The sequence below is a fragment of the Hypanus sabinus genome, chromosome 5 (genome assembly GCF_030144855.1).
Source record: "Hypanus sabinus isolate sHypSab1 chromosome 5, sHypSab1.hap1, whole genome shotgun sequence".
Classification (NCBI taxonomy): domain Eukaryota; kingdom Metazoa; phylum Chordata; class Chondrichthyes; order Myliobatiformes; family Dasyatidae; genus Hypanus; species Hypanus sabinus.
The window spans coordinates 94,513,490-94,532,874 of record NC_082710.1 but is presented as its reverse complement, the minus strand read 5'-3'; the positions used below and the strand labels follow the sequence as shown (position 1 = coordinate 94,532,874).

General features: G+C 40.5%; 1 protein-coding gene across 1 annotated transcript; it reads left to right on the top strand.

The window, feature by feature from the left end:
* Positions 1–7,110: 7,110 nt before the first annotated feature.
* LOC132393728 (transcription factor 15-like) lies at positions 7,111–7,887 on the top strand. The gene is made up of 2 exons (XM_059969132.1): positions 7,111–7,557; positions 7,855–7,887. Exons 1-2 carry the CDS (start codon positions 7,111–7,113, stop codon positions 7,885–7,887), a joined length of 480 nt encoding a protein of 159 aa, XP_059825115.1.
* The last annotated feature ends 11,498 nt before the right edge of the window (positions 7,888–19,385 follow it).

Below are 19,385 nucleotides of genomic sequence, written 5' to 3'. Positions count from 1 at the left end.
AAACACACAAGTGGTATTCACAAAGGTTTCTCCTCAACAGAGAACCTACACCTGTGGATTAACTAAGTGAAAATCACACTTCTGTAGCTGAATAGAAACAAACTCACCCTCATGGGCTACTTAGAGAGAAAGAGCCCAAACTGTGATCTCTTTGTCACTAGGTTACTTCTGTTCCAAACCTTCATCTCCTCTCTTCTCTTCTCTGAAAACTTCTTCTAGTTGCAGAAACTAATGAGAGTCATTTATCAATACTCTGGATCGATATCAACTCACCTCTTTTCGGCTCCTGAAAGTTTAAACCAGCAACCGACTCACTGGTATCTTCCATTGATCGAATCCATCTTGACTCAGACTGTGTTTCTGTGTGTCTGTAAGTGTCCTTGTCAATTCAAAACAAGCTGCAGAGAAACCATAACATTAATTGTCCATCAAATAACTCCACCTCTCTCTCTCTCTCTCTCTCTCTCTCTCTCTGGAGCAGCTCAAGCAGTGTTCAAAAGTCAATCTCATTCACTCAGCATTTTAAAATGACAGTCCACAGAAAATATGAACGTGAAGGGTACATAACAATACTGTATACCAAAGAGCTAGGATGTTCTTAATGAACTGAGAAGCTTTCTCTGTGCTCCAGCTTTGTGATCTTATTTTACTTTGGGCTATTATTTTACGTGGAAACATGAAAACTTTTCTTCTCTTTCCTAAATTAGACTTAGATTTGTCAGAAACTTAATGAACTAAAACAAAGTACAGTATATAGAAACAGAGATAATAGGTAATCCTTACATGAGCTGCAATGGGGAGATTTGCCTTAGTGAAAAATTGGAATGGAGGAATAATATGGAGATAGTTGAACAAATGTTCTCATTCTTTGTGTGCAGAGCATCAATAACAGACAGGAAGAAATGACTGAGTAAATTATCAGCGAATGGCAAGCAGAGGAAATTAAATTTAAAATTTTGGAGTTTGTATATGCTCAGTAAGTGACAGTGCGTAGAAGTGGTGTTGGAAATGGAAAGGGGCTGTCATTGGTGAAGGCCAGAGGGAAGAAGACCATTTTTTTATTACATCAGGATTGGGGAGGTTTCAGATTTGACAATGAATATGGATCTGAGAGCATTTAAAGGTTAAGGAGAGAAAGGAAGGCAGGAAACAGGAGAGCCAGTCTAAAGTAAAATATTGGATTGCAAAGACAAAAGAAAAGGAAGAACGTGAGGTCATCTTGTTGAGAAAATTGTAATGGAATCGAGGTGGGCAGTGACAAAAAAGAATGATAATGCACAGGTGATAAAGAGGCTCCAAGGGGAAATAGCCAAAGAAAAAGGTGCAATAGAATCAGGTAGTCAGGCCAATGTGATCTGTGCTGGCATGTGCTGTAGCATGGGAAAGCGCTAAAAGGGAGTTTTACCCAGTTAGGAACCTTGCTTTCCTTTGGATATTACACCTTCGAGTATCTTTATCACTTGTGAATTAATATCCTTCCTCTTCACTGTTTGCCTAAATTCTATAGATTAGGAGGGCTTAATGAACAAGATCAGTGCTGAGTACAGAAATAAGTTAGGGCATTTAGAGGTCAAGGAGGAGGAAGTGTGTGTCTCCAAATGAGTATTAAGGCAGCTAACTCCCTTTAAAAGAGTCAAGATTGCCGGGGCCTTGATGAGCACCTTCATGTCCTCTCCAGGCACAGGTGAGGTCCCAGAGGACCGGTGAGTAGCTAATGTTGTACCTCAATTTAAGAAGGGAACAAAGGAAAATCCTGGAAACTATAAACCAGTGAGTCTCATGTCGGTTGTAGGGAAATTGCTGGAGAATATTCTTAGGGTTAGGATATATGAGCATTTAGAAACCCATTGTCACCTGGTGCAGACATGGCCCAAGTGCGGAGTGAGAGACACTGAAGCAGGTCGATAGTTCACAGACTTTAATACGAACAGCGTTAGAGAGAAAAGAAAACAATGAACACTAGGCCAAACAGGACCGTTAACTAAACCTCCTAAATGGAAAGCGAAGCCTACACTGCGGCTGAAAAGAACAATTGAGAATAAAACAAGTACCGCTAGTCTTCAGGGTCAGTTGACTCGACAGTCCAATTTCTCAGGCAAGGCAGAATGCAAACAGGCAGCGAGGCATTGCTGTGTCCAAGTCTCGACAAAAACTGCGACAGAATGAATGGAGTTAAATAATATCACAATGAAATAATAATTAGCTGACACATGCATATTCATGAGTGTAATTGCCTTATCTGCTGCACTGCTGAATCTGTGGTTGTGACATCCATAGCCTTGGTTGGGGCAGCCAGCATGGCTTTGTGCAGGGCAAGTCATGTCTTACGAACTTGACTGAGTTTTTGACAAAGTGTTGAGAGAGATTGATGAAAGTAGAGCAGAGGATGTCATCTACATGGATTTTAGTAAGAAGTTTGACAAGATCCCTCACGGGAGGTTAATCCAGAAGGTTAGGATGACGGGGTTTGTGGTGAATTAGGTGTTTGGATTCAGAACTGCTTGTGCATTGGAGGCCGTGAGTAGTGGTCAAATGGACTTATTTGAGCTGGAGGTCTGGACTTAATGGAGTTCCACAGAGATCTCTGCTAAGACCTCTGCTCTTTTCGTTGTATATAAATGACCTGGATGAAAATGTAGATGAGTGGGTTTGTAAATTTGCATATGACACCGAGATTGGTCAAGTTGTGGATCGTGTAGAAGATTGGCAAAGAATACAGTGCAATATAGATCAGTTGTATATATATATATATATATATATATATATAGGCAGAGAAATGGCAGATGGAGTTTAATCCAGATAAATGTCAGTTGCTGTACCTTAGTAGGGCAAGTAGGGTCTTGCCTTAACAGTGTACTGTCTCCGAATAAATTAATCTACTTTAATTAACCGTGTGAAAAGTATTTCAGACCGGGAGAGTCTCCCCGAGGAAATAAGACGATTGTGCACAATGTTCCTACAGAATCGCTGCAAGGTGAAGAACATCAATCAGCTCCTCAAAAGGGCCGATGGAAACATGAGGAAACCTATCAATGAGGAGGAAGCTGTCACTACCAGTTGTCTTCCTATATTTCCATGATTTCTGAAAGGATCGCCAGGATCCTGAAGAAATATCAGATCAACACCATCCACAAACCCATAAGGAAACTCAAATCACAGCAATGTGGGTCAAAGATGACCTGGGATTCAGGTTGGCTGGCATTTACAGGATTCTCTGTGCATGCAGAGCATTCTGTATCAGACAGATGAGATGCACAGTGGAAACCCACTTCAAGGAGCACAGGAGGTGTATCAATTTGGGTTACCTGGAGAAATTGGTGGTAGTAGAACACTGCATTCTCTATGGCCATAGGGTTGAAGGTGCAAAGTTTGTCTTCAAAATGTCGGTTAGAATCAATACCTGTTCCCAGCTAGAAGCCTGAGAAGAGTTTATTTATGCCAGGCAAGCACTAGATTTCTTTTCAGTGTACTGTCTCCTTGCATTTGCCCTACTAAGGTAGAGCAACTGACATTTATCTGGATTAAACTCCATCTGCCATTTCTCTGCCCATATATATATATATACAACTGATCTATATTGCACTGTATTCTTTGCCAATCTTCTACACGATCCACAACTTGACCAATCTCGGTGTCATATGCAAATTTACAAACCCACTCATCTACATTTTCATCCAGGTCATTTATATACAACGAAAAGAGCAGAGGTCTTAGCAGAGATCTCTGTGGAACTCCATTAAATCCAGACCTCCAGCTCAAATAAGTCCATTTGACCACTACTCACTGCCTCCAATGCACAAGCAGTTCTGAATCCAAACACCGAATTCACCACAAACCCCGTCATCCTAACCTTCTGGATTAACCTCCCATGAGAGATCTTGTCAAACTTCTTACTAAAATCCATGTAGATGACATCCTCTGCTCTACTTTCATCAATCTCTCTCAACACTTTGTCAAAAACTCAGTCAAGTTGGTAAGACATGACTTGCCCTGCACAAAGCCATGCTGGCTGCCCCAACCAAGGCTATGGATGTCACAGCCACAGATTCAGCAGAGCAGCAGATAAGGCAATTACACTCATGAATATGCATATGTCAGCTAATTATTATTTCATTGTGATATTATTTAACTCCATTCATTCTGTCGCAGTTTTTGTCGAGACTTGGACACAGCAATGCCTCGCTGCCTGTTTGCATTCTGCCTTGCCTGAGAAATTGGACTGTCGAGTCAACTGACCCTGAAGACTAGCGGTACTTGTTTTATTCTCAATTGTTCTTTTCAGCCGCAGTGTAGGCTTCGCTTTCCATTTGGGTGTTTTAGTTAACGGTCCTGTTTGGCCTAGTGTTTATTGTTTTCTTTTCCCTCTAACGCTGTCCGTATTAAAGCCTGTGAACTGTCGAACTGTCGACCTGCTTCAGTGTCTCTCACTCCGCACTTGGGCCATGTCTGCACCAGGTGACAATGGGTTTCTAAATGCTCATATATCCTAACCCTAAGAATATTCTCCAGCAATTTCCCTACAACTGACATGAGACTCACTGGTTTATAGTTCCCAGGATTTTCCTTTGTTCCCTTCTTAAATTGAGGTACAACATTAGCTACTCACCGGTCCTCTGGGACCTCACCTGTGCCTGGAGAGGACATGAAGGTGCTCATCAAGGCCCCGGCAATCTTGACTCTTTTAAAGGGAGTTAGCTGCCTTAATACTCATTTGGAGACACACACTTCCTCCTCCTTGAACTCTAAATGCCCTAACTTATTTCTGTACTCAGCACTGATCTTGTTCATTAAGCCCTCCTAATCTATAGAATTTAGGCAAACAGTGAAGAGAAAGGATATTAATTCACAAGTGATAAAGATACTCGAAGGTGTAATGTCCAAAGGAAAGGAAGGTTCCTAACTGGGTAAAACTCCCTTTTAGCGCTTTCCCATGCTACAGCACATGCCAGCACAGATCACATTGGCCTGACTACCTGATTCTATTGCACCTTTTTCTTTGGCTATTTCCCCTTGGAGCCTCTTTATCACCTGTGCATTATCATTCTTTTTTGTCACTGCCCACCTCGATTCCATTACAATTTTCTCAACAAGATGACCTCACGTTCTTCCTTCTCCTTTGTCATTGCAATCCAATATTTTACTTTAGACTGGCTCGCCTGTTTTCTGCCTCCCTTTCTCTCCTTAACCTTTAAATGCTCTCAGATCCATATTCATTGTCAAATCTGAAACCTCTCCAATCCTGATGTAATAAAAAAATGGTCTTCTTCCCTCTGGCCTTCACCAATGACAGCCCCTTTCCATTTCCAACACCACTTCTACGCACTGTCATTTACTGAGCATATACAAACTCCAAAATTTTAAATTTAATTTCCTCTGCTTGCCATTCGCTGATAATTTACTCAGTCATTTCTTCATGCCTGTTATTGATGCTCTGCACACAAAGAATGAGAACATTTGTTCAACTATCTCCATAATATTCCTCCATTCCAATTTTTCACCAAGGCATATCTCCCCATTGCAGCTCATGTAAGGATTACCTATTATCTCTGTTTCTATATACTGTACTTTGTTTTAGTTCATTAAGTTTCTGACAAATCTAAGTCTAATTTAGGAAGGAGAAGAAAAGTTTTCATGTTTCCACATAAAACAATAGCCCAAAGTAAAATAAGATCACAAAGCTGGAGCACAGAGAAAGCTTCTCAGTTCATTAAGAACATCCTAGCTCTTTGGTATACAGTATTGTTATGTACCCCTCGCGTTCATATTTTCTGTGGACTGTCATTTTAAAATGCCGAGTGAATGAGATTGACTTTTGGACACTGCTTGAGCTGCTCCAGAGAGAGAGAGAGAGAGAGAGGTGGAGTTATTTGATGGACAATTAATGTTATGGTTTCTCTGCAGCTTGTTTTGAATATACAGCCAAACTTCTCCATTATCTTCCCATAAACCATCTCTGCTGACCGTATCACATGCCTTGGTCAGATCGGCGAAGGTCATAAAAAGGTCGCTGTGCTGTTCTTGACATTTTTCCTGGTGTTGGCGTACGGCAAATATCATGTCGACAGTTCCACACTCTGCCACGGAAGCCACACTGGCTTTCTGGGAGGAGACCTTGCTCAAGATGTTGGAGAAGGCGATTAAGCAGGATGCGAGCCAAGATCTTCCCAGCTATGGACAGGAGGGAGATGCCTCGGTGATTGTCACAAGACTGCATTAACTCATAGTGTGCAAGTTTAATAATAATAATAATAATAATAATAATAGTAATATATCATAAAACAATTGAAAAGTGAATTCTGAACATCCTACCACAGGGATGTATCTGATAGATACATCCAGATGAAGAGCCCTTGAAATTTTATTAATGTGAACTATTATATCTCACAGTATTTGAATGCTAAAATATATAGTTCATGTTTCAAATTTCCAGCATCTGCTGTATTTTGATTTGGCATTTGAACACAGCTTACATCCACATTCTTCATAGCAGTTTGTACTTTGATGTTGGTGCAAGATCATGCGATCATATTGTGAAACTTACTTTTGTGCCTTATGATCATTAAGTCAACTTTATATTAGTTGATTCCATGATGATAAAGTGTACAATACTGATTTGATTAGTGAGCACCACACATGTGGAAATGATCCTATGCATATGTGCAGAGTTTCCCTTAGAACAATACTGCATTTATTAGAAGGCAATAGCAGTGGAAATATATTAGCAACAGAAAGCAAACACCAGGATCGCATATTTAATCATAATATACTGTATCTGAGACTTAACTATTTAAACATCATTTGTTGTTTTTCCAAAATAATCACATTTATAGAATCAATTATTTGTGATTTAGGACTGGTTAAACTCATTGCTGCAGCTTTAATTTGAAGGTAGTCAGTACTCTGAAGAGTAAAGGCTCCACCCTTCTTACCTTATAGAGAAGCCACATGGTTCTGACTATTTGTAGTAATCATTCAGAAAATGGCCTGCTAACTGCCAGGGGATAAAGTAGACACTGATGTTGTCAGCTTTTCTGTGTCGAAATACTGGGTACTTCTATCACAGGAAATGGTTGTGCACAATTTACAGCTTCTTCCCGTGGTAGATGCATAATGAAGTCTACAGGGAATGTTCAAACCTGCCAGCCAGAAATTATTGCTTCTGATGTTGAGGAACTTGAAAGTGAGAGTGAGAGCAGTCAGATTGATGGCATTGCAAAAAAGAAGAGAAAGGTCTTTTCAACTGGTATAAACAAACAACGGCAAGCAGCAAATGCAAGAGAGCGGGACAGAACCCACAGTGTGAACACAGCATTCACAGCTCTCAGGAATCTCATTCCAACCGAGCCAGCAGACCGCAAACTATCGAAGATAGAGACCCTACGCTTGGCCTCCAGTTATATTTCCCATCTGGCGAATGTCCTCCTCCTGGGAGAGGACTGTCTGGACGGGCAGCCCTGCTTAAAATATCGAGCTGTCAGGCAGGGCAGCAATAACGACATAAATACGGCAGCTCCCAGACCTATATGCACCTTCTGTCTTAGTAATCAGAGAAAAATGGTGAGATTATCAACATACATATTATTGATTATTTTACAACTTTTAAAACAAACTTATGAACTATCCTATCGGCATTACTTTCATGTAATCTAATTATTGAAAATATTTGAAGCTGACTGCCCGCTTCTCTCATTGATGCAAACTTTAAAACAAATTGAAGTTTTCATGTAAGATGACAAATTGTAAGAATATCTACCAAAAGAAATCAGCGATGTAATTGCCTTAGATATTAATTATTGAAACTGTTGTTCAGTAGAACTTACTTTATATAATTGTTTCATGTGTATATATTTTCAGCTTAGAGAAGGAGAAAAGCACCTCCCTGTCTGATGTTTATGAGGACATCCCTCTGAATGAGATACACAACTACTACTGCACTGACTGAGAAATACAGACAGTTTACTGTACTAATAGGTTTACATGATATATTATTTATTGAAAAGTAATGTTTTATGTTTTAATATGTCTATAAGAGATATATCTATTTGCACTTTCTGTTTACAATATGAGTTTTCAAGTCAGGGTGTTCTATCAATGAAATCTAACACCATGAGCAAGGTTGCACCTGGTATTGCAGCTATTTTTAGGAATAGAAATGTTAAACCTCAGCATCTTCAATCTAAAGGAGGGTTGAGGGACTCAGACCAATGTCACATGATGTAATTTAAGCAGACGCACCCTGTGCTTTCTGTCAGTGTGGTCTTCACAACTATCATCACCAGTTTCCAGGAGCCAATGGCTGACAACATCATTCAGTGTTAAAATAACAGGGGAAATATCTGTCTGTGATGAATGTGTTGCTTACCTCAATAGCATTTGAAAATAAATCTGAATATTAAAAGAAGAATGTTTGCTACGAATCCAAAAAGATCCTACTTTTTTTTATTATCTACAGTTGATTTTTATTATAAAATAATACTAAGCACTGTGCATTTTTGTATGGCTAAACTGGTCTAAAGTGCTTTGAGAATTAGTGATGTAATAAAAGTTTCCTTCTAATGGTGTGTATAATGTTACTACAGTATAATAATTGATGGTTTCATATTGATTAAATGTTATTATTAACTTGGGACAAATTCATATAGATTTCGCTTAATGGGTTGACCCCAAAAGGTTCAATTGGACAGTTCGGCTATATTGCCGAGAGATGCAAAACAACTAGCTGATTGTAAATGTCAACTGCCTTATCCTGCATATTGCTCAGTATGTGTGCATCCATTATTCATCAAAATTTTAATGAATTTTGAACTTGGCTTCTTCAATGAAACAAGATCGAACATTCTGCTGTAATCTCTCATCCCATAAAGGCAGAATAATTTTTTTCAAACAATGTATTTTATATTATAGTATTATAGGTTTAAGCTGGATGTCTATCACAACACACTTAAATGGTAAACTGATTGAATGAGAGAGTAATGAGTGCCAGGTTACATTCTTCTCCAATGCTTAGTCACAAATAATATTGCAACAAATGATAAAACAACAATAATCACATTATTTTGACAAGAACATGCAAACAACTTTGATGGATGAAGTGAATTGTTTCCAATTTAATTTGGTTTGATGTCATGATCAATATAAAACAATACTGTTGAGATGAAAACAATTTCTGTATTGATTATGCATTATGCAACAATTTTTATCTTTATGCAAAAGAGCCAGTTTTCTTGCCAATATCTTTATCAAAACTCTTAGATCTCAGGTAAATGTGTTTTAAATTATCTGTTTGAATTTATACTTGAATATGTACAAAAAATAGCATGCAGCCATTCTCTAAAGATAAGGTTATTTTCTTAAATGTTACTTATTTAAAATTATGCAAATAAAGTACAAAGTTTGTACTTAAAACCAGATTGAGTTATATATTCATTATCTTCATTTGTTTTACTTTATAGTTTGTCAGTGAACTAACTATTATGAATACATTATTAACAATGTTACTTCAATACTATGTTATCCTAGTCTTATGTACAGACTGCAGACTTTAATCTTTCTGCACAGTACCCCAGATTTCATACCTTGAACAAAAACTGCTTTAATCTTCACACAGCTACTGTAATGATGACTTTCTTAAAATTAGCTAATATATAATTCAACATCCACTGAATAAAATGGCAGAATTTGTCTACAGATGCACTCTGCATTTTTAAGTTGAATTATTGCATTATTAATATGACTGTACCAGTGGATCACAAATGAGCCTGATTATTTAATGAACCTTAACAACAAGCAAAGGCACGATACAGTGCATTTAAAACTTGTTGATTGACAGAGGCAACAGTTTTGCCAGCTTCATACTATCAATAGGCTGAAATGTTCTCAATGCACTTCTCAGTCTGCACACCATACATTTTACACAGGATTTTATAATTCATTCCCAATGCCTTTTGGCTGGAATGAACACCAGTTAATGTCAGGTTTTTGTTTAGTAGCTGCTCATTATATGAAATAGAAATTATTTTTTGAACAATAATGTTCACATTAGCTTTAATTAAATTGAAATAAAGAAGTAAGCATGGATTGAAAACTTATTAAATTGCTTTACAAAAATGGCATTAAGATGAATTGTTGTCAGAGCATTTAAATTTAAATTATACTACTGCCATTCTTTTACTTAAATGTAATGCAGTGACTTAAATTATGTTTCTAAGGGATGTACCCATTCTAAAAGTGTTTCTGGAAATGACTCAGATGCACTTGCTTTAATTTTCCTCACTTAGATGTATCAAGCTATTTTGGATGCTTTAGTCATTATTGCTAAGAAAAGTAATGGTGGTGGAATTACATTCTATTACAGTGGTTCAAGAGAATCTACCCTATCCAAAGGATCTATGTTCCGAAGTGAAGGCAGGTTGGAATGAACAATCAATTCTTCAAGTCTCTGTGATGATGCATGTTGGCAGCACTTCCTAAAAGCTTGTACCAAATTACATTCTATGTCATATAAAAAAGTACAGTCATATGAATGAAAGAAAGGTTATCATTTAACATCCCTTTCCAGGATATCCAAATTTGCTTTGTATCCTTCTAGATATTAGCTTAGCTAACCATTGTGCGAAAAATGTGGCAGCAAATATGCATATAACAAATGTCTACTGAAATGAAGTGTTAATAACAGGATAGTATGTCTAATTATGTCAATTGGAAGAAACATATTGTCCACAACAGAAAATACACTGTTTCTTGAAGCAGTACATTTGTATCTTTCAGATTCACCTAAGAGAATATTGATGATTGCATATTTTATCTGGTGGCACGATACAGAAACACCCCTAGAAATTATTTGGAACTTTATCCTTGAGTTTTCTGCTCTTGTCTTTTGACTTGAACTGGAATTGATGTTATACTGCCTTAGACGAGAGAGAACTATCTACCAAGCTTCTGCCAAATGTCATTTGTCTCTTTTACATAAGTAACATCCTTCACCTGGTTGATCTCCCAAGCTAATTCAACAATTAACAATTTTGTCATACACTACATACTGTATAATTTAACAGAAATGAAAACATAGAATGATATAAACAGCAATGAAGGATGCCATTTGCCCATCATGTCAGCTTTCATCACTAGCTCTACCTGGAGCCCCTTTGTGTTGGTTTTGCAAACAGCTTCTCCACTACACTCTTGATGGAACCTGCTTCCACCATACCTACAGGCAGAGCATTCCACGTGCTGCAAAAATGTCTTTCCTCCTCCTTAATTCTCTTTACTTTACTTATACCAACCACCTCTAGTCCTTGACCCAATGACTATTGAAGACAGTCAATCCATGGCACTCATCTTTGTATGTACTTCCATCAGATCTTCCCTCTGCATTCACTTCACTAAACAGTTTCAGTGTTTCCAGTCTATCCTAATTGTTTTTCTCATCCCAGCAAATAATTCCTTGTCCTTACGTTAACCTTTCACATTCTGCTTATATTGAGGTAACCCGAATTGAACATAAAAGAAGAATAACAGCAGATGCTGAAAATGTGAAGTAAAAGAACAGATAATATTGGAAAAACTCATCAGATCAGGCAACCCCTGTAGAATCTGAATCTGAATCATGTTTAATATCACTGGCATATGCTGTGAAATTTATTGTTTTGTGGCAGCAGTAAATTACAATGTATAATAACATTACTAAATTACAATAATAAATATATATTAAATTAAATATGATAAGCAGTGCAAAGAGAGAGCAGAAAAGAAAAAAAAAACAAAATGAGGTAGTGTGTATGGGTTCTTTGTCCATTCAGAAATCTGATGGTGTGGGAAAGAAGCTATTACAAAAATGTTGAGTGTGTGTCTTCAGGCTCCTGTATCTCCTCCTAGATTGGGAGAAATGAGAAGGGGGCATGTCATTAATGATGGATGCTACCTTTTTGAGGCATCGCCTTTTGTAAGTAATGCTAAGGAGAGTTGGCCATAACAGAGCTGGCTGAGTTTGTAAATTTTTTTTCAATCTTGAGCAATGGCCCCTGCATACCAGATAGTGATGCAACCAGCTAGAATGTACTCCATGCTGCATCAGTAGAAATATGGTAACATGTTGAGTCTCTCCAACACTCCTAATGATTTATGGTCACTGCCTTATCTTCTCTGTAATTGTATCAGTATATGGGGCCCAGGATAGACCCTCAGAGATATTGACACCCAGGAACTTGTAACTGCTCACCCTTTCCACTACAGATCCCCAGATGTGGACCGGTGTTTGTTCCCCTGACTTCCCCTTCCTGAAGTCCATACTGTAATCAATTTCTTGGTCTTACTGACAATGAGTGCAAGGTTGTTGCTGCAGCTCTACTCAATCAGCTGCCCTATCTCACTCCTACTTATCTGAAATTCTGCCAACAATAGTTGTGTCATTGGCAAATTTTGTATGTGAAGTTTGAGCAGCGCCTAGCCACACAATTGTGGGTGTGCAGAGAGTAGATGATGTGGGCTAAGCACACATCTTTCGGGTGTTCCTGTGTTGTTTGTCAGATGTTCTTTTCAATCTGCACTGACTGTGGTCTCCCAATGAGGAAGACAAGGAACCAGTTACAGAGAGAGGTTAACAAGGGCTAGGCTTTGCAGCTTATTGATTATTACTGAAGTTATGATGGTGTTGAACGCTGATCTGTAATCAATAAACGATAGCCTGATATGGTTCAAGGTCAAGTGGAGAGGCAGTGAGATTGCATCCATTGTAGACCTATTGTGCGAACAGGCAACTTGCAGTGGGTCCAGGTCCTTGCTGAGTCAGGAGTTGATTCTAGCTATGGCCAACCTCTCAAATCTCTTATCACAGAGAACGTGAGTGCCACTGTATGATAGTTGCTGTAGCAGCTCACCCCGCTCTTCTTGGGCAATGGTATGATTGTTGCCCTTTTGAAGCAGATGGGAAATTCCAACAGCAACAATGGGAGATTGAAGATGCCCTAAAGCACTCCCACCAGTTGCTTGGCACAGGTTTACTGTGCCTTACCAAAGTTCAAAGTACATTTATTATCAAAATATGTATATGTTATACAAATGAGATTTGTCTCCTCACAGGCAGCCACAAGACAATGAAACCCAAAAGAACTAAAACAAAAAAGACTGACTAACACAATGTGCAGAGAGCAGGCCACAGTTTCAGCCTCAGTTCACTGCAGAGCTGAGAAAACATCATGGAGCCCATTGCAACGTAGTCCACAGCAGCCGGAGCAGGCCACAGCCTCAGCCTTAGTTCACTGCAGAACCAAATAAACGTCAGGGAGCATCAAGCAGAACCAGCTCCACTCTTCCTTCTGGTCCCAACACCCTGCTTTTTCAATCCATCTAGCTTGGCATTTAAATCATCCAAATATCTCACTAGGACCTGGGCCCTGTAGCATCAATATGCTCTGGGCCTGGACCCCGCTACATTTTGGCCTTTCACCAATATTTCCCAATTAGCCTGGTGCTTAGATTGATCAGAACTCGCTCTCAGCTTAGGTGGATGGTCTTCTCCTCTCCTCTGTTCCAGACTTGCTCCCCTCCGCACAACCCAACTTTGCCTCAAACATGCCTTGACCTCACCTCACACTTGCATGCTTTGACCCTCAACTCAGCCTCACACTTGCTCGCCTCTCCATTGTTTGCGGTGATCATTTACCATTAACGTTTACAGAAAAAAATTATTAATAAAGTATTTAGTTGTATACATTGTTCTGTTTACTGCCAGTAACTGGTCACTGGGCTTCACCAGTGCTGTCTTAAATCAAGTACACGATCAGGGCCTGATGCCTGTTGGAAGGTGTCCTGGTATCACAAGGTCACCAGATGCAGCAGGAATTTGCACAGATGTAGTTTTGTTCTTTCTTTTAAAGTGTGCGTGAAGAAAGCAGCCATTCATGATGTTAGATTTTGTCTACTAGGAAGAAAAGGCCTGCAAGCCCTGCCAGAACAGATGAGCATTTGATTCCATCTTTAACTTCAAATTCAATTGGAATCGTTTCATTACTCTTAAGAAAGCCTTCCATGGGTTTTACCTGGACTTCGTGTATGGTTCTGGATCATCATAGAAAAAGAAACATATAATATTTTGTGTCAAAGACCTTTCATCAAAATTGAGAAAGAGAGAAAGCAAGTCAGTCTAGGTAGCAGAGAAATGCGTGGAACATAGGGTATGTCTGAAAAAGGGGAAGGGATATAAAACAGCTAAGCTTCCAGGAATGCCAAACATAAAAATGTTCTCGACTCGTCAGTGTGATCTGTGCCTATCTGTTTTGTCTTGTCTTCCATCAATGGCTTCTCTTTCCCTTGAAGTTGAACTGTCTATACAACGGCCACAATATTTGCCCAATTATTTGCCTTTTATTCCAGCATTGTCCTTCCCACCTCTTCTGCTACCTTTACTAACACATTTTTTCTCTTTCTCAGTTTTGATGAAGTTATTGAACAGAATTATTAACTGTTTCTCTTTCCACAGGTGCTGTCTGAGCTGCTGATGTTCTTAAGCATTTTCTGTTCCTTAAGGTTGTTACAGCTGGGACTGATAGTGAAGATAAGCTCCCACTACCTATTAAACATTCCTAATGGTGTATGTCTCTAATAGCCTCTGACAATCAAGTACAGCTCCTGGCCTTCATGCGTGGCTTTGCTACTAAGCCTGACAGAAATGTTTCTACTGAAAGGAGAAGGAGAAAAGACAGGTTACTGTTGTCTTAAAGCAGTCACTGCAGGCAAATGGAGTTTGTCAGCCATGCTAGGAGAAGGAAACCTTTGACCACAAATCTCTGCTGCTTTACAGCTTTACTCATTCATTGCGAAGGCTTTGAGAGTGAAAACCCTGGGGAAAAATCCAAAGCTGGAGTCCCTAAGGCACTCCTACATCTTCTGCCATGCCACTGGCACCAAGTAGTATCAGTCCCTAACCATTTCTCTGGATTCATCAGCTGCATGCAGAGGGGAAGCCTGCTACACGGGCAGCAGCTTGCTCTCAATATCGTACTGCCCTGGCTTGTGCATTGGCTTGCGTATCACGCAGAGAGCTGAGATGCAACATCCATGTCGACTCTGACCAATAGAGGGCCTCATGTTTAAATTCCAGAACTGAAAACAAGATTCTGCAGAGCAGTACTGTGTTGAATTGTTGCCTCACCAATCCAAGAACTCAACGTACATCTTGATTTCATGTGCTTCAGTGCATGGATGTCACCCATTGCTACAGTATATAAGAACACAAGGAAACGGGGCAGGACAAGGCCACTGAGCCCCTCAGGTCTCAGCCCAGTGAATCTCTTTAGGACCACCTCCACTGGGTGTCTACCATTTCTCAAGCTAGGGACCATAAGTGTGCAAGTGTGATCTCAGTAGAACCCAGTCCATTGCCACATAACTTGCTTGGTTTCAGGCTCCTACTATCTTGCAATAAAGACAAATATGCCTTTTATATTTCAAGTCACTTATTGTATCTGTCTGCTAGTAGCAGGCAATTTGTACAGTAGAACATTTAGATCACTTTGAACATTTGCAACCCGTCTCCGTTTAAGTGTCTGCTTGCCGTTAGATTCCCTTAACCAATGTGTACAGCTACACACTTCCCACATTAAGTCCATTTGCCAAGCTTGCTCCTATTCACTCAATCTAATAATAATCCAGTTACAGAGTCTGATTATTCTTATCACAACATGCCCTCCCAACTATTTTCATTCCATCAACAAACTTATGCTGTGGTTCCCGATCTAGGTCATTAATATAAATAGCAAATAAAAGAGAATCAAAAACTGAATTAAAGGAGAAAGATTAAAGGTTAGCTTTATGTGTCATGTATGTATTGAATCATACAGTGAAATGCATTGTTTTGCCCAACAACCAACATGGTACAAGGGTTGTGCTGGGTGCAACCAACAATTGTCGCCACGCTTCTGGTAACAACATAGCATGCCCACATTTCACTAACCCTAACCCTAGCCATATGTCTTTGGAATGTGGGGGGAAACCCACATGGTTATGAGGAAAACATACAAACTGTTTACAGACAACGCAGGGAACTGAACCCCAAATGACGATCACTTTTGTTGCAAAGTGATGCACTAAATGCTACGGAACCATGTCACTCTAACTGATGCTTGAGCACAACATGCTGAGAAGATTCTGCTTACAGAATCTGAGATCAGACATTAGTCTATTATTTTTCATATTCAAGGACAAAGTGTTCTACAGAATGCGCATTATCATCTTTGAATGAGTAAAAATGGATTCAACGCTATGTCTGGGAAGAACTGCTTCCCATTTAGGTGCCAGTGGTCAGTTGATATCCAAGGAGACATAAACAAAGTGCAGTCTTTCAGTCCCTGACTGTGAATGATGGGAGGAATCAACATTAGATTCAACATTCTGACACAGGACTTTCACATTTCTCTGTCCAATCTTGCAACTCAGCAGAGAAGTTATTGATGTAAAAATTACGTGCAATTTTATGTTCTTCATTGTATCAGCAATAATTACTAAATGCATTGACAGCATTTTGCAGTAAAGCATCCACTTTTTGATAGTCTACTAAATTTTAATCTGCATAATTACCCTCATCTAGATTTAGCCCCATTAAATACTTACATATTTTTAGCTGAAACTAAGCTTTATTATCTGCCATCACTGAAAGCTGAATATTCTCTTTGAAGTTACATCATCATCATTATTATGTGCTGTGTTGTATGACATCGGCAATTATGCTCCATGACTGTTCTTGGCAAATTTTTCTACAGATATAACTTGACACTGCCTTCCTTTGGGCCGTGTCTTTACAAGACAGGTGACCCCAGCCATTATCCACACTCCTCAGGGATTGGCCGCCTGGCGTTAATGGTTGCATAACCAATTTTTGTGATATGTTCCACCTGCACACACGACCATCTACCACCTGCTCCCATGACTTCTATAAGCCCGATCAGAGCGCCTTACATCTGCTTTGTTAGAAGTGTCCTGCCACCTGTTCTTCACCCCACATCCATTCTCCACCTGCCACCTGTTCTTCACCTGCCACATGTTCTTCACCCCACATCCATTCTCCACCTGCCACCTGTTCTTCACCTGCCACATGTTCTTCACCCCACATCCATTCTCCACCTGCCACCCGTTCTTCACCCCACATCCATTCTCCACCTGCCACCCGTTCTTCACCCCACATCCATTCTCCACCTGCCACCTGTTCTCCACCCGCCATCTGTTCTTCACCCCACATCCATTCTCCACCTGTCACAAGTTCTCCACCTGCCACATGTTCATTACCCCACATCCATTCTCCACCTGCCACATTTTCTTCACCCCACATCCAGTCTCCACTGCCACATGTTCTCCACCTGCCACATGTCCTTCATCCCACACCCATTCTCCACCTGCCAACTCTTCTTCACCACACACCCATTCTCCAACTGCCACCCAAGTAAAATCAAGTTTACTTCTGATGTTCTCATCTGAAATTATGACTTGTTAAATGTAGAATTAAACAACCTTCTAACTGCATATAAAAAGATATATGAAAACCAGTTTGATATGCATTCATGTGCTTTTCCTGCAGCGTTTGAGGACATAAGCCTTGGCTGTGCTTTCCCCTGTATGACACACGGATATGAACCTTGACTGTGCTCTCCCCTGTATGACACATGGATATGAACCTTGACAGTGCTTTCCCCTCTATGACACACAGATATGAACCTTGACTGTGCTTTCCCCTGAATGACACATGCATATGAACGACTGTGCTTTCCCCTGCATGACACTCCGATATGAACCTTGACTGTGCTTCCTCCTGTATGACACACGGATATGAACCTTGACTGTCCTTTCCCCTGTATGACACACAGATATGAACCTTGACTGTGCTTTCCCCTGAATGACACATGGATATGAACGACTGTGCTTTCCCCTGTATGTCACACGGATATGAACCTTGGCTGTGCTTTCCCCTGTATGACACACGGATATGAAACTTGACTGTGCTTTCCCCTGCATGACACACGGATATGAACCTTGGCTGTGCATCCCCTGTATGACACTCGGATATGAACCATGGCTGTGCTCTCCCCTGTATGACACACGGATATGAACCTTGGCTGTGCTCTCCCCTGTATGACACACGGATATGAAACTTGGCTGTGCATCCCCTGTTTGACACACGGATATGAACCTTGGCTGTGCTCTCCCCTGTATGACACACGGATATGAACCTTGGCTGTGCATCCCCTGTTTGACACACGGATATGAACCTTGACTGTGCTTCCCCCTGTATGACACACGGATATGAACCTTGACTGGGCTTTCTCATGTATGAGACACAGATATGAACCTTGGCTGTGCTTTCTCCTGTATGACACAGAGATATGAACCTTGGCTGTGCTCTCCCCTGTATGACACACGGATATGAATGTTGATAGTGCTTTCTCCTGTATGACACACGGATATGAACCATGACTGTGCTTTCCCCTGTATGACACACGGATATGAACCTTGACTGTGCTTCCCCCTGTATGACACACGGATGTGAACCTTGGCTGTGCTTTCCCATGCATGACACATGGATATGAACCATGGCTGTGCATCCCCTGTATGATACACGGATATGAACCTTGGCTGTGCTTTCCCCTGTATGACACTCGGATATGAACCTTGACTGTGTTCTCCACTACATGACACACGGATATGAATCTTGGCTGTGCATCCCCTGTATGACACACGGATATGAACCTTGACTGTGCTGTCCCCTGTATGACTCATGAATATGAACCTTGACTGTGCTTTCACCTGTATGACACTCGGATAGGAACCTTGACTATGCTTTCCCCTGCATGACACACGGATAGGAACCTTGACTATGCTTTCCCCTGCATGACACACGGATATGAACCTTGGCTGTGCATCCGCTGTATGACACACGGATATGAACCTTGGCTGTGCATCCCCTGTTTGACACACGGATATGAACCTTGGCTGTGCTCTCCCCTGTATGACACATGGATATGATCCTTGACTGTGCTTTCCCCTGTATGACACACGGATATGAACCTTGACTGTGCTCTCCCCTGTATGACACATGGATATGAACCTTGGCTGTGCATCCCCTGTTTGACACACGGATATGAACCTTGGCTGTGCTCTCCCCTGTATGACACACGGATATGAACATTGGCTGTGATCCACCTGTATGACACACGGATATGAACCTTGACTGTGCTTCCCCCTGTATGACACACGGATATGAAACTTGGCTGTGCTCTCCCCTGTATGACACACGGATATGAACCTTGACTGTGCTTCCCCCTGTATGACACTCCGATATGAACCTTGGCTGTGCTTCCCCCTGTATGACACACGGATATGAACATTGGCTGTGCTTCCCC